General features: G+C 41.9%; 1 protein-coding gene across 1 annotated transcript; it reads right to left on the bottom strand.

The window, feature by feature from the left end:
• Positions 1 to 1,872: 1,872 nt before the first annotated feature.
• On the bottom strand, positions 1,873 to 26,499 carry she (Src homology 2 domain containing E). Its single transcript, XM_088327379.1, has 6 exons — positions 25,660 to 26,499; positions 22,922 to 23,048; positions 13,404 to 13,658; positions 12,882 to 13,203; positions 8,476 to 8,595; positions 1,873 to 2,790 (listed from the first exon to the last, which is right to left on the bottom strand). Exons 1-6 carry the CDS (start codon positions 26,107 to 26,109, stop codon positions 2,595 to 2,597), a joined length of 1,470 nt encoding a protein of 489 aa, XP_088183505.1. The 5' UTR covers positions 26,110 to 26,499; the 3' UTR covers positions 1,873 to 2,594.
• Between the last annotated feature and the right edge of the window lie 1,459 nt (positions 26,500 to 27,958).

Here is a 27,958-nt window from a genome sequence, read left to right as displayed (position 1 = left end):
GGACATACAGTAGAATTCTAGGTGCAAATTGGGCTTCAGTCACAAGAGCTGCCAACTTTATCATCCACAGAAGGAAATCCTGCTGCTTAAAGGGACACTGTGTAATATTTGACCACTAGATGTTGCTGTATTGTGTAATGCAAACAAAAAGCAGACGGAAAAATACAAACAACGGGAATTTGGTGATCAATCTGCGCCATTTTTCTTCTCATTTTTTTTCGCCTTGTCTTCCACAAATTTTTCGGGGGTACCCGTAGCAGCAAGATGGGGGACAATCATATCAGCTCCTTCTCGGTAAGGCTCATGGTAGGTAAAATAAATACAGATTTTTGGACTTAAAAATGTACATTAAGATGATAGTTCCTGTATTTTTGTTTATTACATACCGGTTAGCTAATGTGTTTTCCCCGTATTTTTTGGATCATTTAAATTATGTACACAGTACAACAATTATCGTACGGTTTCTTTTAGAACTATTTTTTTGCGTTTCCATATTAGTATTTTCGCAGTATTTCTGTAGTGTATTTTGTAGTATTTCCATATTAGTGTTTTTGTTGTATTTCTGTAGTGGTATTTTAGTATTGCAGTATTACTGTAGGGGGATTTTTGTAGTATTTCTGTAGTATTTTTCTTTTTAGTATTTTCATCATTGTATTTTTGTAGAATTCGTTTAATTATTTTGTAATATTTCTTTAGTAGTATGTTTGTATTATTGTCCGGAACCAGAATAGGATCAGGACCCAAACGCGTGACGTTCTCACACAAGCCTTTTATTTTACGGGAAATGGGGAGTCATGCACGTTAGACAGCGGTCTGGCATGGAAAGACAGGAAGGCAGGGCCCGACAAGATCAATTCCAATTGCCCGAGTTGATATCGGACGGATGGGGTCGATACCGGACAGGACGGGACAGACAGGATAGATAGTGAATCAGGATATCGAAAATAAACAGGACAAACTAGACGGGAATGAAAACTCGAGTAAATAATAAACAGGACAAAAACAGACCGAAACAAAACTGGAAACCGAAATTAAATGGGACAAAATAAACGGGAACAATACTGGACAGGAAATACCAACAGGAACAGGACCGATTCAAAACCCACGTCTTGCGGGGCAGATGTTCGTTTGACGGATTGACAAAGTAAGAGAGCGCGTACTGAGCTTAAAAAGACGGAAAGCCAATCTGTTGATGAGCCGCAGCTGGCGCCACACGGGCGGGGCCAATTGGGCGCTATGGCAAACGTGACAATTTAAGTATTACTGTAGTAGTATTTTGGCACTATTTCTATAGTATTTTTTTTCTTTTTGGGCGTAGTAGTCATCTGCAGTCTGTGCAGCCCTTTGAGACTCGACGTGATTAAGGGCTATACAAATATACATGACCTGACTTTTTGCCCATTTCAGGTCAAATCTGGATTCTAGATTGCTTACGTTGTCCCAATATTCTACATAGTTTGTCTTGCTGTGAGTAGATAGGTGCTGCGTTGTGTTTGTAATGTTTATTAGCGTTCATAAGGGAATTACGATCCTCAATAAGGGGGGCATTTAGCTGAAGTTGGCAAGTATGTTATAATTCAAATAAATGCAGTTTTTTTCAATGTGTCAGGACCAAAACGGAAAAAGGACCCACTCGCGTAAACGTTACCACAAGTTTTATTGAAGGAAGAGAAAGGATTGCGCTCACGATCCAATGATCGCTGGTCACTGGGAGCAGGTCGCTCCGAACGCGGAAGTGGCACTTCCGTGGTGAGCGATGGCGGTGTCGGGATCAGATAAAACAGGTCAATAGCCGGGTCAGGAAAGCAAACAACGTGGTCGCGATCAGCAACGAGTCAAAGGCAGGAGAGGAGAGTAGAAGTGGTCGAGATCAAAAACGGATCGTTATTTGGGACAGGAGAACAAACGTGGTCTAGATCAAAACAGATCGTAGCGGGAGACAAACAGGAGTCAAAAACGGGACAGGCAAAAAAGGGCTTGCCGTGCAAAAACAGAGACTCGCAGACAGACCGACAAAAGGGGACTGACAGGACAGAGTTCAAATACTGACAGGGAGCCAATCCGTCAACGGGCTGCAGCTGGCGCCACTCCACGGGCGGGTCCAATTGGGCGCCATGGCAACTGTAATAAAATGAGTGTAATAGGGTCTAAATAATACACATTGTCCCTTTAAAGAAGAATTTGCAGACATGATTAAATTACGCATCTATAAAGTCAATAGTGCATAACAAAAATGAAAATAGTCAGACAAGATTGGACATACACACCTGGAAAGGAATGTCATGTTCTGTATTATGTGTTTGTCACCATATTTCGAGGGGAGCATACAAGAGTTCTCAGTTTTCACTGCTATGTCGGTTTGCTTTTTCACCACAAGGAGGCACTAAAAAATACACAACGTCCCTTTTAGGGAATGAGGGGAGCCGCTTCTTCTTTTGACAGTCAGCTGCATTCCATAACACAATAGCTTTCTCTCATGTTTGGACTGTGCTTTACTTTAGACTCGCGCGTAACAAGAAACCAAAACCTCGCCCAACTAATTGGCTGGCTCTTTTTTTATAAAACAAATTCTGTCAACCCAAATAAACCGAACATTACAAATACGATTTTTGCACGGCGTGCTGCAGGGTCATATGCTCGGCCCCGGTGAAGGGAAGTCTGTGCGCGCAGTAGTGATGCACTAGCTCGGGGATGCTAGCAAAGACGCAGCTACTCTGATCCAGAGTGTAGCCCAGGCCCTTGCTGCTCTTGGTCTGGGCCACGATGATGTGCACGCAGCTTTGACTGGTCCTGAAAACAACAAGACGTCACAACGTCAGTTCGCAGAGGAATATATGTGAGACTGTTCGAGAAGTACCGAATTTTCCGCACTATAAGGCGCACCTAAAAGCCTTTTTTTTTTTTTTCAAAAGCTGACCATGCGCCTTATAATACAGTGCGTCTTATTTATGGATCAATATTGAGTCGCAAGGTCTCGCAACTACGGAAAGCAACCGCCGACTAGATTTTCCCCCGTGGACGAAGTTGTCCGCGTTTCATTTCCTAACGAACGTGTTAATCATCATTTGAATCAGTCACTATTGGCTAAAGTTATTCGGAGGGGGCGGATCCTTTTTATCATTTACAGGCTCGCATAGGCGAAAGGGGCGAAACAAAGCGTGCAATTGGCCGAAAAAGATGAATGTGAATCACACGTTGGGTTGCACTACGGCATAGAGAAAACATTTTTTACTATTCTGTATTTGAAAATATTTTACTCTGCTGGATTTACTACACTCACGGTTGTAAGAAGACCATGGTTACGTATCATTATTGAACGTGATGGCTGCAAGAGAACTTAGGTGAGCTATGCGGCTTTATATTTTCCCGGTATCTTGTTTTAGAACGATCTTGATGTTTCTGTGATGAGTCTATTTTTAAACTAAATTCAATTCAAAGTGTTTATTGTCATATGCACAGTAAAGAACCCCGTTTCCCTGCACAATAAAGTTCTTACTTTGCTGTCCACACAGTTGCCAGCAAATAATAAAATGAAAACTAAGAAATGTTTGGCATTTCTTGAATCCCAAGACTTTAACCTTCCGAATGATATTTGGAACGATGCATTTGAGTGACACCGTACAGACACTACTTTCCGTACATGTGTGAGACACGTATTTGCTTCTTTGCAAGCTTTCGGGGGGTAATAAGTTTGACTGAACTAACTGACTGTTTTGTCGATGTTCCCATTGTAGCGTCTTATAATCCGGTGCGCCTTATGTATGGAAAATATAGGATCAAAAACTATTTTTTGGAGGTGCGCCCTATAACCTGGTGCGCCTTATAGTGCGGAAATTATGGTAAATCATAATTGCTCTGGTGTATAATGTCACACTCTCACACATACACATCTATATATCATACCATAGGTGCCGCCGCGAGCGGCAGCCTTTCCAGCAGCTCCGTGTTATTTCGCCCTATTTGTGATTTATTGTTTTATTGTCTGCTTCTATCTTCGGTGTTTTTCGTCCCGTTTGACAACTACACTTTGGATTACTTTCTATCCTATCGTTATGGGTTTTAACGCACAAAAACACGTTTTTTCTAGGAATCAACTCCTTGGCCTGAAGAATTCTCGTGTCGGCGTGATGAGGGGGCTCTATCGTGGCTGCAGAGCCGGCGCTAAGGTGAAGGCTAAGCAGCTAGCGGCGTTATAAGCCTTTGGTACCGTCTGTAATCATGGTATATGTGAACTCTCTACCAAATAAGATCGGTAAACTGACTGTGCTGGTGAAAAACATCAGAGCGTACAGGGAGTGCAGTTTGCTGTGTTTTACGGAAACGTGGCTCACGTCTAGCATCCCGGACGCTAACGAGGAGCTACCCGGCTACCCGGCTTCAGCGCTGTTAGGGCAGACAGAGACAAAAACGCCTGCGGGAACCAGAGAGGAAGTGGACTCGCTATTTATGTGAACACGAGGTGGTGTAACCCTGGGCACAAAGATTTCCATCTGCTGCAGGGACGTCGAACTTTTGGCCTAGTGTGTGACGTCATCCACTCCGCTGTTGCTAAACTACAACACAGCACCCCGAGGCCATCCTGTTAATCTGTTAATGGGGGGGTGATGGTGACACAGCACTATGTGTGTGAGAGTATAGTAGTATAGTATAGTGTAAAGTAGTATTTGTGTGAAAGCATAAAATTGCATGCATGAGAGTATCGTAGTATGTGTGAGACAGTATAGTCTTGTGTATGAGAGAGTATAGTAAAGACGCTCCCCTACTATCGACCATTTGACTTACGTAAAACGTTAGATACGAACATTTTTTTCAGGATGTCGAAAAATATCCGGATATTGCTGTAAGTTAGATTTTTTTATTGTGTGCACAATTTTCCGAGTACAGGGCATTACTGTAGTGCTTTTTTCCGCCACTACCTGAGTGCGGCCCTGTGAGAGCTCACCCAGCATCCGGCCAGAAGAACAAATTCGCTTCCTTTTCCTAGTTCGTGTGTAAACATTCTATACTGTATCTCTAGCGCTCAAAGAACTTTTGCATTTTTATCGTTTAATATTCGATATGGTTGATTTAAAGTGTAAATAAGAGGGGAACCATTTTTATTTAAAATGAAAGTGGAAAAAGAAAGCTTGATACGGTTAAAAAAATGGTCGGAACGCTTTTTTCCGCCACGTTTTACTACAGACGAGGAAGTCGCCTAACTCTTGAAGCCCATCTTCCAGAAGTAAGTTGAACTCAACTTTATTTATCATTATAGAGCATGCTATTTTTTAGTACAAAACAATACAGTTTACTTAGACAAGCCTTAAAAATATTTATGTAAACCTTAAACATGCAAAACATAGCACTGAAGCAACTTACGAACAAATTCCACTTACGAACGATCGTCCGGAACCTCGTTTGTAAGTAGGGCAGCGTCTGTAGTATTTGGGCATGGGTATGACTGTGTGCGCGAGTATAGTTGTGCATGTGTGCGAGTATGATGTCATATGTGAGAGAAAGATGTACTTCTCAAATGGCCTCTTATAGATAAACGGCACGGACGCAGCGGTGCAACATAACGCGTTGCGGGGTAAGGGAATTTAAATCACTCGCTGTTATCTATCCCTGACTAACTGATGGCGTGCCGTAGCGAAGGTTCAGTAGATGTGTAAAGGGGGTTAATGGTGCGGACACTCAAATGAATGAGCAACGGATAACAAATGTGCACCAGCTCTCATGCACACACACACATCATTGTTTCGAGTTTCAGGATAGGTCAGTTCTGTGCTTATGGATAAATTTATTGTGAGAACGAGTCGGTAACTACATATTTTGCCCGCAAACGAGGTAAACAAGCTTGTATTTAATGAAATGATCTGCATTTATATAGCGCTTTTCAAGTCAAGACTTCCCAAAGGCCTTTACAGTGTGCTTCACATTTCCCAATAGCGGCCGTGCAGCCATGTAAGGCGCTAACCTGCTTATTGGGGGTATTAGGGGTTCAGTGTCTTACCCAAGGACACTTCGACATGTAACACAGAGGAGCCGGGAATCGAACCTGCGATCTCTAATATAGTATTATTGCCTATATAACTTGTTATTATCGTTGTTTGAATGTCAGGAACCTTTTTGACCCAAAGAGCTATAAAAGCAAAACATGTTTTAAAAAGAAATTGAGAGAGCCACATCAAATATTTTCAGACAAAATTGAAAAAAACTGCCAAACACGCTCTCTAGACAAAAGCTAATTCTTGAGCACATTTTATTTCACTGTGTGTCATTTGATGATTTAATCAAATGTATGAAATGATAATAATGCCAAATCCTGTGTCCCAAATCAATGTAAATATGCCATTTACAATATGTCTTCCACCTTCAGTTAAGAGTGTTGAGGCCATTTTTTTCCATGAAATTTGTCCTTAATTACGGTTTCAAAACAATGTGCATGCAAAGTTCTTTTGTAAAAATGTCACAAATTACTGCAAACGATAAGCATAACGTCATATTCACTTTCGGTGTAGACTGCACTGAGCGAGAGAGAGAGAAAGAAGTGCCTTGTGCTGTGTGCAGGGATCCGCCCACCTGTACTGCTCACCCAATCAAAGTCGTTTGCCAGCGTTTTATTTATCAGTTTAAATGGTTTCTCATCAAACTTCTGCATTAGGTTCCTTCGGCTTTATATGTACCAAAATCGAGAGGAAATCACTTGACTTTGGAACGCCACAGACAGATGTGCAAATAGTTACATTTTATTTCGGAGCCATACGTACTCATGAAAAGAGCCATATATGGCTCCCGAGCCATAGGTTGCCTACCCCTGATCTATAGTGTCCTAAAAAATAAGTCCTTGGGAACCAAAGTAGGCTACCTCAATTTATAGCTCAGTCCAATCCATCAAATTGATCGATATTAAACAAAGGATGACAAATGACACTTCCTGAGTCGAGTCTTCCATTTGGAGCTCATTTTCCGGATTTCTTTTGGAGGCCGTGACCCAAATTTCATGGACGTGGATGAGATATTGACAATGTCTTCTACTAATGCTGTTGGGATCCGGTGGGCCCCTTTCCACCAGAGGGTGCCTAATTGGGTTGGAATTGGGACAGGTGGGTCCAATTACCACACACCTGTCCCTGATTACCCAAAGCCTTCATAAATACATTTTGGAGAGAGCCTGATGTTGTCAGAACCAGAACAGGAAGAGGACCCAGATGCGTAACGATTTCACACAAGCCTTATTTTACGGGGGCAGTCATGCGCTTGAACACAAACGCCCGTGATTCGGCGATCACTGGGCGGAAGAAATAAGACAGAAGTCCGGTGTGGCAAAACAGGAAGCCAGAGGCCGACGAGAACGATACCAAATACACGAGTAGATACCGGACAGACGGGGTCGATACCGGGCTGGACGGGACAGAAGGATCAATACCGGATACACAAGCAGATACCGGACAAACAGGATCGAAACTGGAAAAGCGGGACATACAGGATCGATACCAGATACACGAGCAGATATCGGACAAACGGGATACCAGACAGGACGGGACATACAGAATGGATACCAGATACTGGAGACTGGTTTCAGATATCAGACAGGACAAGACAGACGGGATCGATACAGGATACTGGAGACTGGGGTCAGATATCAGACAGGACGAGACAGACGGGATCGATACCGGACACTTGCACAATATATCGGAAAGGATGAGACAGGCGGAATCGATACAGGATAACGGAGACTGTAGCAAGATATCAGAAAGGACGAGACAGACGGAATCAATACCAGATACTGGAAACTGGAGTCAGATATCAGACAGGACAAGACAGACGGTTAGCGTAATCTTCCGTACGTAAGATTACGATAACGCGAACGTACGATTAGCCTGGGTTAGCTTTATGATTCAAAGTAAACATTCAGGGTGTTGGAACTGAGCCCAAAATTCAGGTTGTTGGAACGGAGCCCCCTTTCCAATGAAGCGCTAGCCACTTGTGGTGCTAAATGACTTGTAAACGACCTGATCTTTTTATTTTTACACGTTCATGTTAGCGTAATCTTTCGTACGGAAGATTACGCTAACGCGAACGTACGATTAGCCTAGGTTAGCTTCATGTTTACGTTAAACATTCATGGTAAACATTCAGGGTGTTGGAACGGATTAAAACGATTTACATTATTTTTAATGGGAAAATCGATTTCGGTGATCGAACAAATCGGTTCTCGAACAGGGTTCTGGAACGGATTATGGTCGAGAACCGAGGCTCCACTGTGTATATATATATATATATATATATATATATATATACACACAATTCGTTATCTACTGCTGTCGCCATTACAGGCGGGCCACATAATAATAATTTTATGACAGAAGCTGCGGGCCAAAAAAATGCGGTCACGGGCCATAACTGGCCCCCGGGCCGGACTTTGGACATGGCTGCTATAGGGTCAGCATTGTATGGTATAGCAAGAAATATGAACAAACGACAGTCACTCACTTGAGCGCGATGGAGTACTTGCTTGTCCCTGATTCGCTGTCTCTCACCAGGAAGCTTGCTTCCCTGCAGCGCTGCAGCTGAGCCTCAGCCTGCTGCCGGCTCACGCAGCCGTGGTACCAGCTTGGGCCAGGATGCGGCGCCGCAACATACAGAGACAAAGTCAAATGTCAAAAAGATGCTTACGGTAAAGGTGAGAAAACTCCATTCGGGGCATTCAAGCATCAGGAACGGATGGGCAAATTGAACGTGTTAATGAGCAACCGCATGCTTGAAAAGCAATATGGCGCTTAGCGGGGTGCAAAATGACTTCCAGCTGCTACAAAAAGGGGACCAAATGCTAACACGCTGTGAGTGTGAACCCCACCGGCTCCATTGTAATAAAAGGGGAAAGCTTAATGAGATGGAGAGAAGCATTTTACACTTCAGGTGCAGCCTAAATCAAGTCAACACGTGCTACTTAGTGCATGATTATGTAATATCCGGTGAAAACAGGGAAGAGGTTTACACCTAACAAATTGGCTCATCTTTGTTGTTAGTAATTACTTTTGTTAAAATGGTGCTTTAAGATAATTTCTTGCTGGAAAAAAAAATTGGAGAGATGAGTATAGGGTTGTCTCATTTCCCCACAAGCAGGAGTTTTGAGCTAGGGCTGAACAAGTGAGTTAAAATCAGTATCAGAGTGTTACCGTATTTTCCGCACTATAAGGCGCACTTAAAAGCCTTTATTTTTTTCAAAAGCTGACCATGCGCCTTATAATACAGTGCGCCTTATCTATGGATCAATATTAATACCTTGCAGCCGCCGACTAGATTTCCCCCCGAACGCCAAGTAGTCCGCGGTGTATGCTGGGATTTATTTACCGGAGTTTCATTGGCTAACCAATGTGTCAATCATCATTTGAATGGATCACTATTGGCTAAAGTTATTCGAGGTCAAGGGGAGGATCCATTTTATCACTTACAGGCTGGCATTGGCTTGAACGGCAAAACAAAGCCTGCAATTGGCCAAAAAAGACGTGTCAATCATCAGTTGAATCGATCACTATTGGCTAAAGTTATTCGGAGGTCAAGAGGCGGATCCTTTTTATCATTTACGGGCTGGCATTGGCTTAAACGGCAAAACAAAGCCTGCAATTGGCCGAAAAAGATGAATGCGTATAGCACGTGGTTTGACGGCATACAGAAAGCATTTTTTTATTATTTTGTATTTGTAAATATTTTATTCTCCCGGATTTACTAAACTCACGGATATAAGAGGACCACGGCTGCACATTATTATGAATACAACGACTTCGGTGAGCTACTCTGGCTATATATATTATCCCTGTATCTTGTTTCAGACTGAACTCGATGTTTCTGTGATAAGCGGTGCAGATAATGGATGGAATGGAGTGTCTATTTTTAAATTAAACTCAATTCCATGTGTTTATTGTCATATATACAGTAAAGTTGCGAGCGAAAAAGAAAATAGAAACTAAGAAATGGTTGGCATTTCTTGAATCCCAAGACTTTAACCTTCCAAATGATGGAACGATGCATTTGAGTGACATTGTACGGACACCGCATCCGCACGTGTTCTTGACACGTATTTGCGTCTTTGCAAGCTTTGGGAATGTTAAGGGGGTAATAAGTTTAACTGAACTATCTGACTGTTTTGTCGACGTTCCCATTGTAGCGCCTTGTTATCCGGTGCGTCGTATGTATGTCAAAAATAGGACCAAAAACTATTTTTTCGGGGTGCGCCCTATAACCCGGTGAGCCTTATAGTGCGGAAAATACGGTACATGAATTTAAAAATGCCTTAAGGCAATTTGTTTGCTACAGGAGATTTATTAATGGGGGAAACGGTTTAAAGCTTTCATCTCGTTTCTTCTCAAACTAAAAAACAAACACAACATATGAATACTACGCATTTAAATCCCTTACCTTAACAAAATTAAATAATTAAATTACTTTCTGTTCAAGGGCAGCACGGCGGCACAGTGGTTAGAGCTTGTGCGGCACAGTTCATGTCATGGGAACCTGTCGTGGGTTCAAATCCAGCTCCAGACTTTCTGTGCGGAGTTTGTATGTTCTCCCCGTGCTTGCGTGGGTTTCGTCCGGGCACTCCGGTTTCCTCCCACATTCCAAAGACATACATTTCAGGTGAATTGGCCGGTCCAAATTGTCCCTAGGTGTGAATGAGCGAATGAGTTGTCTGTCCCTGTGTGCCCTGCGATTGGCTGGCAACCAGTTCAGGGTGTCCCCTGCCCACTGCCCGATGATTGCTGGGATGGGCTCCAGCCCCCCGCGACCCTACTGAGGATAAGCGGTACGGCTAATGAGATGAGATGAGACTTTCTGTTCATTCTCCTCATGCTGAGGTATTTGAGTTTTTCCTTGCCCTCATGTAGGTTTAAAATCAGGGGAGGGTGTCATAATAGTCTGTAGTCTGTCTGTACAGCTTTGAGACTTAGTGTGAATAAGGGCTATACAAATAAACTTAAAACTTAAAAACTCCATGTATAGGCTAACAAAATTAAGCAACAAAAGTAGAAATACTTTTATATCAACGCGGGCATATTCTTTATCCTCTTTAAGGTTGGACATGCAGTAGTTATGACTGTCCTCTTTGTTTATCTAAGCATATTAAACATAAATGGCAGATGTGCACATACGAGAAGCCGATCAATTATGATGCACACATTTTTTTATTTATGTTTAATCCAAATATGCATTCAGACATGTCTAAATTACTCAGGATGAAACTAGATAGCACAACCTGATTTCCAAATTTGGAGAAATATAAAATTATTTTCAAGTGGTTTTACGTACTAGAATAATCTCTGTGGAAATATGTTATGTAAAAGATTTTATTTTATCGTCTCTATCTAGACGTGTATGTGTGTCTTACTCCAAATGTGTTATGATCAGGATAAATATACAAACGCTCCCCACTTATGACCATTCGACTTACGAAAAACGGTATACTGGTATATATATGAACATTTTTTTCGGGATGTCGAAAAATATCCCGGTATTTCTGTAAGTTAGATTTTGTATAGTGTGCACCTTTTTCCGAGTACAGAACAGCACTGTAGTACTTCTTTCCGCCACTACCGGCATGTGGCGCTGTGAGAGCTCACCCAGCATCCACGCCAAAGAAGAAATCCGCTTCCTCTTCCAAGTTTGTGTGTAAACATTCTATACTGTATCTCCAACGCGCTAAGAACTTTGACATTTTTATTGTTTAATATCTCGCGTATTCATTCAATATAGTTGGTGTAAAAGAAGGCTAGTCGTTTCTTTTGAAATTAAAGTACAATAAGGAATCTTGATGCGGTGGAGAAATGGTTGGATCGCTTTTTTTTCGGCCGCTTTTTACCCTGGAGGAGGAAGTCGCCTAACTCTTGAAGCTCATCTTCCAAAAGTAGGTTAAACATTATTTATCTTTATAGGGCATATTATTTTGTGAAGTGTTCATTTTTCGGTACGAAACAATACAGATTACTGACACAAACCTTAAACATACAAAATATATCACTAAAGCAACTTACGAACGATCGTCCGGAACGTATCTCGTTCGTAAGTAGGGCAGCGTCTGTATAGATATTCCATGCAATCACTTGACAAAATCAAAGTCAGTAAATTCAACAATTTTTTTTAGCCATCAATAACTCTTTTTTTTTTAGCTACGCTTAAGAAAAAATTCACAAATAATGTGTTGAATTCACTCACATTATGTATTTGTTTTTTTGTCAAATAAGGGCACACAATACAAGGCCTTGAATTCAAAAGGAAATAAAATAAAATGTAAAAAAAAAAAAAAAAACAGGATATATGCAAATTAATTTTCTCTTGCCACTTTAATTATGTAAGTAAATTCAAAATCCTTAGTTATCGGTCATACAAATTTAAGAAAGAACTTAACAATTTTACTTCAAATAAGTTGAAATGTTATATTTCGGGAACTAATATTATTCCAAATAATATTAGTTGTATTATCTAGACGCATTCAACTCTATTTATTCTATTGTTATCTCATCTCATCTCATCTCATTAGCTGCACCGCTTATTCTCAGTAGGGTCGCGGGGGCGCTGGAGCCCATCCCAGCTATCTTCGGGCAGTGGGCAGGGGAAACCCTGAACTGGTTGCCATCCATTTGCAGGGCACACAGGGACAGACAACTCGTTCGCTTATTCACACCTAGGGACAATTTGGACCGGCCAATCCACCTGAAATGCATGTCTTTGAAATGTGGGAGGAAACCGGAGTGCCCGGAGGAAACCCACGCAAGCACGGGGAGAACATGCAAACTCCACACAGGAGGTTCGATCTCATGACCTCAGAACTGTGCCGCACACGCGCTAACCACTCTATTGTGTAATATTTATGTAAAAAGATAAATATCAGTCTTACTCCTCACCTCTGCTTTTCCAGTGGCAGGCTTGGGTCTACCTTGGCCACCTCCCCATCCAGTGGGGCGTTGGGCGAGGTAGGAGAGGGAGGTTTGATGGTGCCGGAAGATGGCGAGAGTCTCAGGGTGGGGAATGACGGGGTCGAGTTTGTTATCGGGGACAGTTTGAGGATGGGCGAAGAGGGAAAAGAAGGCGAGGAGGAAGAAGAAGACGAAGCCGTGGACACCAGTGTTTTGTGGGTCCAGTTCTTCTGTCTCAAAGTCTGCTGTTGCTGCTGCTGGCGTGCCGGCGTCTCTTTCGCAGGAGAACAATCCACCGCCTCAAACTGAGCTGCAGGAAGCCGCAGATACAATATCAATAAAACTCCATCAGCAAAGTCAACACATGCACAGAGAGTAGTTTGGCGGTATTGTTTGGCTTCCTATGTAAAGCAAACAGATAGTCGTGATAGGACGTAGCGGTGACATGACTGTGTAAATAAAGACCATGACACCCCCTTCCTTTCAGCATTGCCCACCCAAAACGCCCACCTGACAGAGCTCGGACAATATCCTCCTTCCTCCACTCCCAGGGGAGCTCGTACTCGGCGGCCGGCCGGATGTCAGACTCGGGGCGTGTGACAGGGATCCAAACGCCCTCGCTGTCGCCATCCAGTCCGCCTTCGTACGGCGTGTCGTAAATGTTTGGCGGCGGGGGCCGGCTCTCTTCGCCCTGGCCTGGCGCCTGGCCTCGGTCCAGCAGCACACACACTTTCAGGAGGTCTTTGGAGCCCCGTCGACGGACCTCTGTGGAAACATGGTCCAGTTATTGTGGTCACATAAGGCTCTTTTCATGGGTACATCTGGCCCGGAGATAAAATGAGACGCAAATCTTCTCTGTGACTTCCCAAATTTGGTGTATGCCTAGCCAGAGCAACACAATAAGCCATAAGTTCTAAAATATAGGGGGAAGTTAGAACTACATACCTGTCAACCTGTACGTTTTTGCCGTACAAATTACGTCCAATATGCATTTTAAGACGTGTACGACGTACAAAAAAATCTGTACGGAAAAACGCAAATTTGTGAATTATGGGTACCACCCGGTATACACCGACTATCACGAAGCAGCAAATCAATCAAGTCAAACGAGTTCGCCGCGGTAGCCTCTATCTCGGTATCGTTTCTTTCGTTGCAAATGAAGCGAGCGGTTTGATGCTACTGTGCGCATGCGTCTGTCGCCTGGGGATTTCCCATCATGCATCATTCCGATCACACGTGAACAAAGTCTTAAAAAACATCGGATTTCATGTGGTAGTTGTTTAGTGAAAAGAAGTCCGTCTCTTTTTAGAGAACCGGCTTTTTCGACTCAACTCGTTAAAGAGCACCGGCTCTCAAACGGCTCACTTGCTTTGATGCTTTATATTACGAATTATTATGTTGTATAAAGAAGTTAAGAAAACAAGTAAGTATAAAAGGAGAAAATGAAAAAAGACTGGCTGGTGGTTATCCCTTTAATCAGTATATTACCAACAATAATTTAATGCAGAAAATGAATTCATAATTTGAAAAAGAAAATGTATTATTCTACTTAATTATATTTGCATGTATTTTTTTTCCTTCAACAGTGAACGTCCAAGCTACTTAATTTTTTTAACTTTTTTTATAATAAACCTCATTCATGTCGAGCAACTCAGTATCTCACAACAACATGTTAATTAACAATATATATGATATAACGACGAGCGAGTTGTCTGTCCCTGTGTGCCCTGCGATTGGCTGGCAACCAGTTCAGGGTGTCCCCTGCCCACTGTGCGATGATTGCTGGGATGGGCTCCAGCACCCCCGCGACCCTACTGAGGATAAGCGGTGCAGCTAATGAGATGAGATAAGATGATATAACGAAACACGTGTACAATATAACATGTTAAACTACATAAATAAACACGTTTAAAAAAAAAAACATGGTGTAAGATTATTTTGTATTATGTAAGGGAAAATATGACAGTTTGTAGGGGCATGGAGCCCTGGAGCTTGACAGGTATGGAACTAAAGGTTACACTCACGTTGTTACAACAACAGAGCCCATCTTGGCTGGACATCTCTAACAAATCCTTTATATCAAGCTCACTAAACTATCTATGTTAAGGTGATGGAAACGCACAGAACAAACTATAAGCACCCAAAAACGCCAGCCAAGCACCCGGAGCAATTTTATTGGTTGAGTGGTAAGTGTGGGCGGATCTCTGGATGTTGAGTGGCAAAGAGAAAGCCCTATTTGAGACAGGGCAAGAAAAGGAAGAGATTCATACAGGCAAAAGACCACAGATTTTTGTCAAGTCAATTGATAAAAAAGGGTGAATTTTTCATGGAAAACCCAAAATGTTCTGGATAACCCAAACTTAAATTTGAGACCAACTTTATTGAAAGCAATAATGGATTATGTTTAATATATGACAATATGGGTGTGCTATTCAATAATTAAAAGACCTTCCTTTGTCATCATAAAATTCCCATGGAACAATAAAAGAAAGATAAAGAAAGATTGATAGAAGAGGTATTAAAACTTAATTTGGGGACCAATCTCTTATAAGCATTTCACTTCAACCTGTCATTCCATTTTTCTTTTCAGGTAATTTTTTTCATTTTGTGATGTAATGATTGTTGCAAAATGATTAAAAAAAATTATTGGAGAAATTCAAAAACAAAATAAAAAATGTGTTACGGTACTTCCATTGGGAAAAAAATCCACTAAATATTATAAATGCAAAAAATTGGAACAAAATTTAAAACCAGTTATGATTAAGTATTTATATACGGATGTTAAACAATCATAATAAATCAAAAACGTACTTTCTATCAGTTATAAGGTAAGTAGTTGTCGTACTTAGAAAAAGTCTACGCACCCATATCGTTATACCGCCAGGACCAGAACGGAGACAGGACTCACTTGCGTGCGTTTCTTGAAGTTTTTTTTTTGTAGAAGGGAAAGGATTGTTGCTCGGACGCGGAAGTAGTATTTCCGTGGCGAGCGATTGCGGTGTCGAAAACGGAAAAAAAACAGATCAGTAGCCGGGACAGGAGAGCAAAACCGTGGTCGAGATCAGAAAATGGGTCGAAGCCGGGAAACAGACGGGGGCCAGAAGAGGAGTGAGTCAGGGTCGAAAAGCTTGCCTAGCGTGAGCAGAGGTTCGCAGACGGACTGACAATAGGTGACAGAAAGACGGGGGTTTGAATAGTGACAGGGAGCCAATCAGTGTTCGAGGCTGTTGGCGCCAAAGGAGCATGCACAGGTGCCTCGCGTCAGTAATCATGATATATACTAAAAAATATTACAGGTTAATCAATATCTTCACTTTTCACTCTACATTCAACCTGCTCAAATCAATAACAATTCAAAAGGGAAAACATAACTTTATTTTCCATTACTTGTCTTTAGTAATATTTAGTTACTAACTTACTTATATTCATCTATTTGCTTGGAACCTTTGTTGTTGTTAAGTACTTTATAAGTATAGATGAGTTGAAAACTTATTGAACTCAAGATCTTACTTCAGTGAGAGTGAACAATCATGTATTAATTCATTAAAAATGTGGTTATTATCCCAAGCAGAGAGCTAACGCTCAACTCCTCCTCGTCTCTTAAAGGGACGTGCAAATGTACCAGCCAAGAGATTTATGGCATGTCCATGCAAACAAACATGTCCAAAGTGAAGTGATTCTGCGTAAACAAACACAGTCCAGGGGGGTTCTTTGTGCTGGTGACAGAGATAAAAAGATCTACGGCATCCTGCGCCGTGTCACAAGTCGGAATGCGAATGGTGTTTCTGTGCAGGCCGACAGGTAGCCTGTGTGTCTGCACTATTGTGAGAGAAAACAATGGAGGGGGAAAGGAAGAAAAGGTCAGCGCTGCCTCGGATTGGACGGCCGAGCGGCCTACTTCCTGGCTGCTGGGAAATGAGAGTAGGGGGGTTGATTTTGTGGTGGGACTGTTACATTCTGTTAACACGTCAAGTGTGTGTATGAGCGCGGTGGGGGCAGCTTCCTATATCAAGAGAACGTGGAAAGGAAACAGAGGCAGGAGACAGGAAGTTGGAAGAGGAAGCTGCGCCCATTGTCCCTTCGCGACACCGTTGCCATAGCAACCGCCAAAGGGGATGGAAGTCGGCATCCGTATAAATCGGGGCTCCCGTTTTGGGCACCAAGTTTCTTAACAAAAAAACCCTTCAGTGGTGATGCCATGTGGATTGTATCCAAGTGTGTACAAAGGCTAATTAATACTTGTCAATCTGTTAAAAGTGATCGCTATACCATACTCTTATTGTTGGCACATTTAAAAAGATTGTGTATTTGATTTTGTAATACTACTTCACCTTGCTGGAGCCCTCTGTGCTTTAAAAAAAAAAGTAAATTAAGAATGATAAATAAATAATGTTACTTTTGTTTGCATATTACTGTCACGGTTGCCATGGTGCCCAATTGGCCCCGCCCGTGTGGCGCCAGCTGCAGCTTGTTGACAGATTGGCTCCCTGTCAGTATTTAAACTCTGTCCTGTCAGTCCCCTTTTGTCGGCCCGTCTGCGAATCTCACACAGCAAGCCCTTTTTCGCCTGTCCCGTTTTTTTGCTCCTGTTTGTCTGCCGCTACGATCTGTTTTGATCTCGAACACGTCCGCTCTCCCGTTCCGAATTACGACCCATTTTGATCCCGACCACGTCTGTTCTCCTGTCCCGAACAATGATCCGTTTTTGATCTCGACCACGTCTACTCTCCTCTCGGGGCTTTCGACTTATTTCCGATCCCGACCACATTTTTGCTCTTTTATCCCGGCTACTGACCCATTTTTTCCGTTCCCGACACCGCCATCGCTCGCCACGGAAGTTCCATTTCCGCGTTCAGAGAGACCTTCTTCCCGCATCCAGCAATCCCCGGATCTTGGGCGCAACCCCCTCGCTTTCTTCTAATAAAACTTGTGAGAAACGTTACGCGAGTGGGTCCTCTGTTCTGGTCTTGACAATTACAGTATAAGTGCTTTTAAACAATTAAAACATTCCGCCCTGATTTATCCTGATCAACTTTATGTTAACCGAAAATATAAAAATGTGTTTTCATTGACTTTTTTCTGTATTGGTTTGAAGTTTTTCTGTATTTGTGTGTTTCTACATTAAATAACCACAATCATAGATTGGCCGGTTTTGTTTTTCAAATGTATTCTTTCACATACTAACAATTAGGATGTAGTAGTTTATAAGGTAATGTTAACTTTCACTCATAGATTTCTTGTCCAGACGCTTATCCTACGAGGAGGTCACTGGGTTGTTGGAGCCCATCCTAGTTGACTTTGAACAGTAGGCAGGAATTTAGTTGCCAGCGAGTGTGTGACTAAATCCACAATTGAATGTACTTAAGTTAAAAAAACATCAATGAATTCACAACCATTGTTAATGAAGAATGTCAGGTTTTACAGATTCAAACAAAGCTATTTCGATGGTTGCAATCAATAGCGCTTAAGGCTTTGATGGACTTTCATCAATATGAGTGACCATCACAGCTCTTTTGCTAGTATCACTTGCCACAAATGCTAACACTGCTAGTTGCAAATGCGAACAGGAACAGCAGCTTCCTTCTTTGCATTAGTAGCACTTGATCATGACCATTTCAAGCCCACATGTATACTAAGCATCAAAAGTTTTTTTTTTTTTTCATTAGCAGGACGTGCTTTCTCGCCTTCAAAAATAGTATTGTTAAAAATGTGAGATTATGAAAAGTGAAGTGTATTCAAATTACCCCACCATACAATATCAATTATTGAACTACCGTATTTTCCGCACTATAAGGCGCACCTAAAAGCCTTTATTTTTTTCAAAAGCTGACCATGCGCCTTATAATACAGTGCGCCTTATTTATGGATCAATATTAAGTCGCAAAGTCTTCCAACTAACTTGCAGCCGCCGACTAGATTTTCCCCCGAACGCCAAGTCCGCGGTGTATGCTGGGATTTATTTACCGGCGTTTCATTGGCTAACCAATGTGTCAATCATCATTTGAATCGATCACTATTGGCTAAAGTTATTCGGAGGTCAAGGGGCAGATCCTTTTTATCATTTACAGGCTGGCATAGGCTTAAGCTGCAAAACAAAGCCTGCAATTGGCTGAAAAAGATGTGTCAATCATCAGTTGAATCGATCACTATTTGCTAAAGTTATTCGGAGGTCAAGGGGCGGATCCTTTTTATCATTTACAGGCCGGCATAGGCTGAAGCGGCAAAACAAAGTCTGCAATTGGCCGAAAAAGATGAATGTGTATAGCACGTGGTTGACGGCATGCAGAAAGCATTTTTTACTTTTCTGTATTTGTAAATATTTTATTCTCCTGGATTTACTAAACTCACGGATATAAGAGGACCATGGATGCACATTATTATTGAACAAAACCACTTCGGTGAGCTACTCTGGCTATATATTTTCCCTGTATCTTGTTTCAGACTGAACTCGATGTTTCTGTGATAAGCGGTGCAGATGATGGATGGAATGGAGTGTCTATTTTTAAATTAAACTCAATTCCAAGTGTTTATTGTCATATGCACAGTAAAGTTGCGAGCGAAAAAGAAAATACAAACTAAGGAATGGTTGGCATTTCTTGAATCCCAAGAATTTAACCCTCCGAATGATGGAACGATGCATTTGAGTGACGTCGTACGGACACCGCATCCGCACGTGTTCTCGACACGTATTTGCGTCTTTGCAAGCTTTGGGAATGTTAAGGGGGTAAAAAATTTGACTGAACTATCTGACTGTTTTGTCGACGTTCCCATTGTAGCGCCTTATAATCCGGTGCGTCTTATGTATGTCAAATATAGGACCAAAAACTATTTTTTGGGGTGCGCCCTATAACTGGCCTTATAGTGCGGAAAATACGGTATTAATATGTAGGTCTCAAAAGTGAGTACACCACTTATTTTCCACATAGTGTTTGATTGAACAACACTGACGAAACATTGCCTTGACACGATGAAAGGTAGTTTGTGTAAAGTTGATATATCTGTGTTAATCTATTTCCCCCCCCCAGAAAAACTCAAAATATAGCCATTAGTAGCTAAACCCCTGGTAACAAAAGTGAGTACACTCTAAATTGAAAGTTCCTGAAGTGTCAATATTTTGTGTGGCCGCATTGATTTTGCAGAACCGCCTTCATCCACCTGGGCATGGAGACAAGCCTCACAGGTTGCCACCGGAATGCTCTTCCACTTCTCCATGATAACATGGAGGAGATGTGGGATATTCAAAATCTTGTGCTTCTCCACCTTCCGCTTGAGAGTCCCCCAAAGATGTACTACTGGGTTTGAACCTGGACACATTCATGGCCAGTCCATCTACTTAACCCGTAACCCCTTCAGAAAAATACGTTGTCATCTTCGAGGTATGTTTGGGGTCATTGTCTTTCTGGAACACAGCCCCAGTTTCCGGAGGGAGGGGATCATTCTCTGCTCCAGTATTTAACAGTAAATGCTTGAGTTCATGTTTTCCTCAATGAAATGCAACCCCACAACTGCAGTTTCACTCATGCAGCCCCTAACCATGACATTCCCACCACCAGGCTTGGCGGAGGGCACCACACAAGCATGTTTGTAGTCTTAGCCTGGTTGCCTCCACACATGCTTCACACCATCTGGGACAAATAAATTACTCTTTGTTCCATTAGACCTTAGGATATTTTTTTCAGTAAGCCATGGCCTTTGTTGACATATCCTCAGAAACCTTTCACCGGCTTTCTTGTGGATAACCTTCAGAAGAGGCTTCTTTTTAAGTCGACAGCCAAACAGACTGGACTAGCTGGATGACAAAAATAATTTTAACATGTATCCGTCAGGCGGCGCAGTGGTTAGCGCATGTGCAACACAGTTCTAAGGTCTTGGGAACCTCCTGTGTGGGTTCAAATCCAGCTACCGGACTTACTGTGCAGAGTTTTTATGTTCTCCCCGTTCTTGCGTGGGTTTCCTCCAGGCACTCCGGTTTCCTCCCTCATTCCAAAGAAATGCATTTCAGGTGGATTGGCCAGTCCAAATTGTCCCTAGGTGTGAATGAGCGAGCGAGTTGTCTGTCCCTGAGTGCCCTGCGATTGGCTGGCAACCAGTTCAGGGTGTCCCCTGCCTGCTGCCCGATGATTGCTGGGATGGGCTCCAGCACCCCCGCGACCCTACTAAAGATAAGCGGTGCAGCTAATGAGATGAGATGAGATGTATCCGTCAATTTTGTCATGGCGGCTGAGTGGTTAGCGCGCAGCCCCACGGTGCGGAGGTTCAGGATTCTAGTCCAGCTACCACAGTCTCACGCTGTGGAGTTTGCATGTTCTCCCCGTGCTTGTGTGGTTTTCCTCCAGGCACTCTGGTTTCCTCCCACATTCCCCAAAACATGCATGTCAGGTAAATTGGTTGGTCCAAATTGTCCCTAGGTGTGTATAAGCAAGTGAGTTGTCTGTCTCTGTGTGCCCTGCAACTGGTCGACAACCAGTTCAGGGTGTCCCCTGCCCACTGCCCGAAGATGGCTTGAATGGGCTCCAGCACCCCCGTGACCCTACTGAGGATAAGCAGTGCAGATAATGGATGAATGGGTCTGTCAATATAGCTTTACTTGTGCATTAATTCACTAGTCAGCCATATAGCCGACGTACAGTGCAACCCTAAAATTGTAGTTAGATCATAGCAAATTAGTTGAGTTCAACTGAGGTGAGTTTTACCATCTGGGGGAATTAAACATTTTGTGCGGTAACTCAGTTTGCTACTGGCTAGTATTTTTTTTTTCTCAGTGTTGCAATAATTAAAGGTTTGACCCTTGGCTGAGGCCTTCTTCCATTATGGGCCAAACTTTAGTGTTGTACTAGTACATATGTGTCAAACTCCCGGCCCGCGGGCCACGTCCAGCCCGCCGTGTAATCATATCCGGCCCGCAAGACCATTTTACATTATTGTTATTGATGGCCTGTCAATGTGAACAATGCCGTCTCATCCCTGGACATCATATTCTGACGTTTTAGTCACTGTACCTATTCCTTCATATATGACGTATACCATACTATATACCAGGGGTCGGGAACCTGTGGCCCGCGAGCCAGATATGGCTCTTTCTATGAGTACCTATGGCTCAGAGACAAATTCAATTGCATACAAATTTTCTCCATCTCGTTCAAAACATGAGCCATTGATCCTGTTCAGATGCACGCAAAGCCAAACCAAAGCGGAATTACAATGCAGTACTTTTCAGAATATATAGGGCACGTTTTTACTACAATTTACAGTCAAGGTGTCACACAAAAAAAAACTCGTTTTGGCTGTACAACGCTAAAGTATCCTTTATATAAAAGCTCACTATATAATCTGTGTTCAGTGTTCAGATACTTTTTGATGAATCCACGGAAAAAAATTGTAAATACGCCAAAACACCGGAAGAGAACTTAAAGTTATTTGATTGGGTGAGTGGGAGGGATGGGTGGAGCTATGCAAAAAGTGCAAGCACTCCCCCCCATCTCTCGCCCTACTCCGTCTGCGCCAAAGGTAAGCACATCAGGCTCCCTGTTCTCAGAATGTTGTGACGTTTTTACAAAATAATTTGTGTAGCATTTTCATTTTTCTACTTTTGACTGGAGATATATTAAGGAGAGCAAAATCTTTTGGGATATTTAAGTTTTTTTAAATGTATACATTGACATAGGAGCAAAGGAATTTGAATGTTAGTTTAATGTTAAGTTGTTTAAGTTAAGTTCTAAGTTGTATAATTTAACAAGATATTTTTATTTACAGCAAAATAATAAACACTGTATAAGTGATTTAAGGTTTGAATTTAATATTCTTGTCTGTTTTTATCCATATTTATGTCCCAAAAACATTCAGTTTATGTGTGTTCAATAAATGTTTATCCTGGTTGGCCCGCGACCTTAAGTGTGTTTTGAATTTTGGCCCCAATTGAGTTTGACATCCCTGTACTAGTATGTGTTTTACACCTTAAGCCCCGATGGTTCTACAAAGAAAAAGAAAGAAAAATAATGATAGTATTAGACATGACCATCGGACCTTACCTGTAATTATCACCTGGGCATCATAAGGCTCCATGTAGCCATCATTGACACCAGCTCGCTCTGCCTCCCTCTGTTCTTTAGTCTTCTCTGCGTCAAAAGGATCAGCGTAGTCCTCCAGGACAATCAGCTGGGGGCACATAAGATGCAGTTAAGATAAGCTCTGACTTGTTCGCCTGCATCGGAACCGGGGGAAACTCACAATTGTCTGATGGGAGACACGAAGGACAAGCGGAAACAATGGCGCAAAGAGGTCAATATGTTTTTTAAAGGCACACAAAGAAGGGTTCCCGACATTGTTTGCTTTTGCTGAGGATGGAAATTGGATACAGAGCTTACTATGGGAATGAGGAGAGAGTGGAAGCTACAATGTAAAACACAATAACTAGTTCATGTTTCAAACTTTCTCATAGAAAATATTTGCACGGCTCATTTTAATATAAATGACATATCAGACCAAAATTATTCTTGATGAAAAAAATGACTTTTTGCATTACTTGTAATTAATTTTATTTGAAATAAAATTCATTAGGGGTTTTATGGAGGAAATTATGGTCATCTTCAAATACACGTTTAATGAAAGTTAAAATACAGTGGGACCTGGGTTATCGCGGTTAATGGGGACCAAAACCACCCGCGATAAGTGAAAATCTGCAAAGTAGCGACGCCCCTTCAAATGCTTAATTTTTTTTTTTTTTGTTTTGTTTTTTTAATTATTTTATTCTATTATTATTATTTTTTAGACCTGCAAAGCTCTGAACCCGCGAAAATGGAACCACGAAGTAGCAACGCCCCTTCAAAAATGCTTTTTTTTTTTTTTTTTTTTTTAATCATTTTATTTTATTATTATTATTTTTTAGACCTGCAAAGCTCTGAACCCGCGAACATGGAACCACGAAGTAGCGACGCCCCTTCAAAAATGCTTAAATAAATAAATAATTATTTTTTAGGCCCGCGAAGCTCCGAATCCGCAAACGTCGAAGCGCGAAGTAGCGAGGTCTCACTGTACTGCAACACCTAATCTGTTGATACGTAAATAATTTTAAGTTTGATTCTGTTCTTTTTGCTTTCACTAAAGATTGTGGTTCTGTGTTTAATATTGGGCACCTAAATAACAAGATTGCATCAGGAGTCAGGGTTTTTTGATATTTTGACTATTATGCACTGTATACATCATTGTGGACTTATGGACAATCATGTTGCTGTTCTTTGATATGTACAGTCTTTGGGGATGGTCTACTTTTTGTTACCTACAAGATTTCATAAAAAGAAAGGCCTCAGGGGAGGACCTTCTGGAACAGTTTGAAATTTTGCATATTGGGTTTTTTGTACCTCTCCTGTTCTCCTTGCAAGTTCAAAATCCATTGATAGCTTCTTTCCTTATTTTGAGTGTCTACTAGACTACAAATCGTCGCATTGCTTTGTTTGTTGGTGTCAGCCTAGATCAGTTATTTAAATATACAACTTCAAGTTAACATTTGCATTTTCAAACAGTATTGTAGGTGCACTTTTCACCAAACTGCTACTTGGGAGTTACAAAGTGAGTTTAATACACTGCCTACCAAATTTGGATAAACAATGGCTTGTATGTTACAGAAATCGAAAATTGGCTCACTGGTATCTTCAAGGCAGTAACTGTAATCGAACTAAAAAGGAAGACAATTTACTATTTCTAAACAACTTTTTGGTTTCCTTTTCTATGGTTATCATTGATTTTTCCAAAATCAACCTTTTGGAGTGGAACTAAACGTTCTCAGGATGAATAACCTGGAACAGAAGCTGCTGGTTTCCAATACAAAGCCATAGTAGAGAGCATTATATGGCGTCACAGTCTGGTATGCTTGGAGCATCGCAGCAGACAGCAAAAACATACGCAGTGTAATAAACACGTCCCAGAAGATCATCGACTGCTCTCTGCCCAGTCTCGAGGACATCGCTGGTTTCTGATACCGCAGCAGAGACATCAACATTATAACGGACTCTTCCCACCATGTCCTCTTTCACATTTTACCCTCTGGTAGGCGCTAGAGGTTCCATTAAAACAAGCACTAACAAGCTCAGATAGAGATTCTTCCCAGGGATATCACCACCTTAAACAAAGTCACACATATATCTTATAAGTAAGTATTTATATCTTATTTATTAACCTATTTTGGAAATATGATGTTGCAAAATGTAAGTGCACTACTTTTCACCGCATTATTGTTCTGATGCACTTATAACTTAGACCAGTCTCCAAGTACACCTTGTAAATATTTTGCCTATTTTTGCTGACATTCTTTTTCATCTTAAAGTGTTTATCCCGGAGTGCCCTGTCTAATATTGTAGAAAACAATATTCATTATGTTGTTATCAATGACAATAAACACAATTTTAATTCTAATCCTCAACAATTTAACTATTCTTTTCTTATTTCTTTCTTGTGACTTATTTGGGAAGTTTTATTGCTGCTAATGTTATTACACTGCTTTTCATTGGACTATTGTTACGATGCACTATATTTTTTCTTTGAACTATTATTATAACTTGGGCCAGCCTCTAAGCACTACGTTATAAATATTTTTGGCCTATTTATTCTGACAGTCTTTTCACATTTTTCTTTTTAAAGTCTTCATTACGTGTTTACCCTGAATTGCCATGCCTAATCTAGTTCACTATACGTTGATATCGGTGACAATAAGGACTACTTTGTTCTGTTCTGTTCCATCAAACATAAAGACACTGTAAATGAAATTTCTTACTGTCGTTTTAATGGCAGAAGGTCCAGTCTCCAAGTCAGTTTTAGCCTGCTGACTCTTCACGTTGAGTTTGGGGGTTTTGTCCTGTTTGTCAACCTTGATCATCCTGCTGATGTAAGCCTGGGCCAGGCTGGTGGTCCTCACTTGCGTTTTCTCCTCGGGGACCTCCATCCTAGACGAGCCCTTGCGGTTTTTCCCTGTTGCCAATGTTTCCCACACGGTACCACCCACAGAACCGCCGTTGTGGTGACGGCCCAGCTCCGTGGCTGAATTCTTTCGATTCTTGCCCGCGAGCAAGGCAGCCACTCCGTTGTCTTTACGCATGGGACCTTTCAGGCTGTCGCGGGAGAAGGACGCTTTGTGGCGCGGTTGCGGGCCCGATTCCGAGGCCGAACGGACTCGTTCGCTGCCGTTTTTCAGGTTTATTGGGAAATCCCTGAACCATTTTGCCATGATTGCCAAACAAATTCTCCCCGATTGACCTATTTGAGTTGCGTCTCAGCAACTTTACGCATGCGTTTTACGCACAGCCAAGAAATGCAGGAACTGACTCTTTCCTTTTTTAAAAATCCCAAATATGACCTGAGTCCGCAGTATTGACCTGCTCTCGTAGCTCTTCAGTTTGGTTATCCTCTTGGTACGTCGTGGGAGTCGCCGAGCGGTTCTTTGGGCCCCAACCTGCCCAAGTGACGACTATCCTCTTAATTTGAAGAGAAGTCTCTCTAGAGCGAATACTCGAAAAAACTGGAAGATTTTTATGCAGCCAAGTGAAGAGCCCATTACCGGTACGTGAAAAGGTACGTTTAGATTATCAAGCGCACAGAAAGTCAGTTAAGTGATGAGGAAAGTTGTGGGCAGACTTTTTGAAAGGACACGGTTTTAAGGGGACTGGACAATCTCAAATGGGCGCGGCTAATTCAAGTTTAAAGTTTTTTTTCCCTTGAAAATGACGTCACATTGGAGTAGTTAGCCCGTCTAATCAAATCCAACCAAAATAAGAAAAGTATCTGACTCATAGCTACGATTAGTAGTTTTGATCGATATTGTTATAAAGAGTAACAATACTCAGTTTTAGCACTCAACTGGGTAGCCCTACCGGAAATATCTACAAAATAAAAGCATTAATGAATTTTATTTGGTTATTATTCTGCACAATGCCTGGCATGTATTATAATATTTCTTAGTGGGATGTCCAAGAAGTACTATTTTATTTTGCAAAATAATACAAAACTCCAAAACATTTTTAACAGAGAAATGCTGCTAATGTCATTGCACTGTTTTTCGAAATGCAAGTGTTTAACCTTGGTAATGTATTTGCAAATATTTATTTTTATGCATAAACCTAGGTGAATTTTACATTGCCCTAATAATGAAATAATAAAAATGAAAGTTCCCAAAAATCAATGTATCAAGTGTAATGCTTTCTTGACACAGTCCAGGGATTTCAAACAAAAACACATTTATAAAATGATGTGTTGTATTTAAAACTCTTGCAACATTTTCAATACTTTGTAGCCATTATAGAATAGAATAGAATAGAATAGAATAGAATAGAATAGAATAGAATAGAATAGAATAGAATAGAATAGGACAGAATAGGGGCAGCACGGCGGCGCAGTGGTTAGCGCGTGTGTGGCACATTTCTGAGGTCGTGGGAACCTCCTGCGTGGGTTCAAATCCAGCTACCGGCCTTACTGTGCGGAGTTTGTATGTTCTGCGTGGGTTTCCTCCGGGCTCTCCGGTTTCCTCCCACATTCCAAAAACATGCATTTCAGGTGAATTGGTCCAAATTGTCCCTAGGTGTGAATGAGCGAGTGAGTTGTCTGTTCCCGTGTGCCCTGCGATTGGCTGGCAACCAGTTCAGGGTGTCCTCTGCCCACTGCCCAGAGATGGCTGGGATGGGCTCCAGCCCCCCTGCGACCCTAATGAGGATAAGCGGTACGGCTAATGAGATGAGGATAGAATAGAATATAATAGAATAGAATAAAATAGAATAGAATAGGGGCAGCACGGCGGCGCAGTGGTTAGCGCGTGTGCGGCACAGTTCTAAGGTCTATAGAACTTCCTGTGTGGGTTCAAATCCAGCCACCGGACTTCCTGTGCGGAGTTTGTATGTTCTCCCCGTGCTCGCGTGGGTTTCCTCCGGGCTCTCCGGTTTCCTCCCACATTCCAAAGACATGCATTTCAGGTAGATTGGCCGGTCCAAATTGTCCCTAGATGTGAATGAGCGAGCGAGTTGTCTGTCTCTCCAGTTCAGGGTATCCCCTGCTCTCTGCCCGATGATTGCTGGGGTGGGCTTCAG

This window comes from Urocampus carinirostris, chromosome 2, assembly GCF_059441175.1.
Source record: "Urocampus carinirostris isolate Australia breed hairy pipefish chromosome 2, RoL_Ucar_1.0, whole genome shotgun sequence".
NCBI lineage: Eukaryota > Metazoa > Chordata > Actinopteri > Syngnathiformes > Syngnathidae > Urocampus > Urocampus carinirostris.
This window is presented reverse-complemented; position numbering and strand designations above follow the sequence as displayed.

Excerpts from the sequence above, each read along its gene's own strand:
- she (XM_088327379.1), bottom strand. The coding sequence starts at position 26,109 with ATGGCAAAATGGTTCAGGGATTTCCCAATAAACCTGAAAAACGGCAGC. Across the intron at positions 13,659-22,921 it reads TGCCCAGGTGATAATTACAG|AGGTCCGTCGACGGGGCTCC; the intron begins GTAAGGTCCGAT and ends ATGTTTCCACAG. Across the intron at positions 13,204-13,403 it reads TATTGTCCGAGCTCTGTCAG|CTCAGTTTGAGGCGGTGGAT; the intron begins GTGGGCGTTTTG and ends GGCTTCCTGCAG.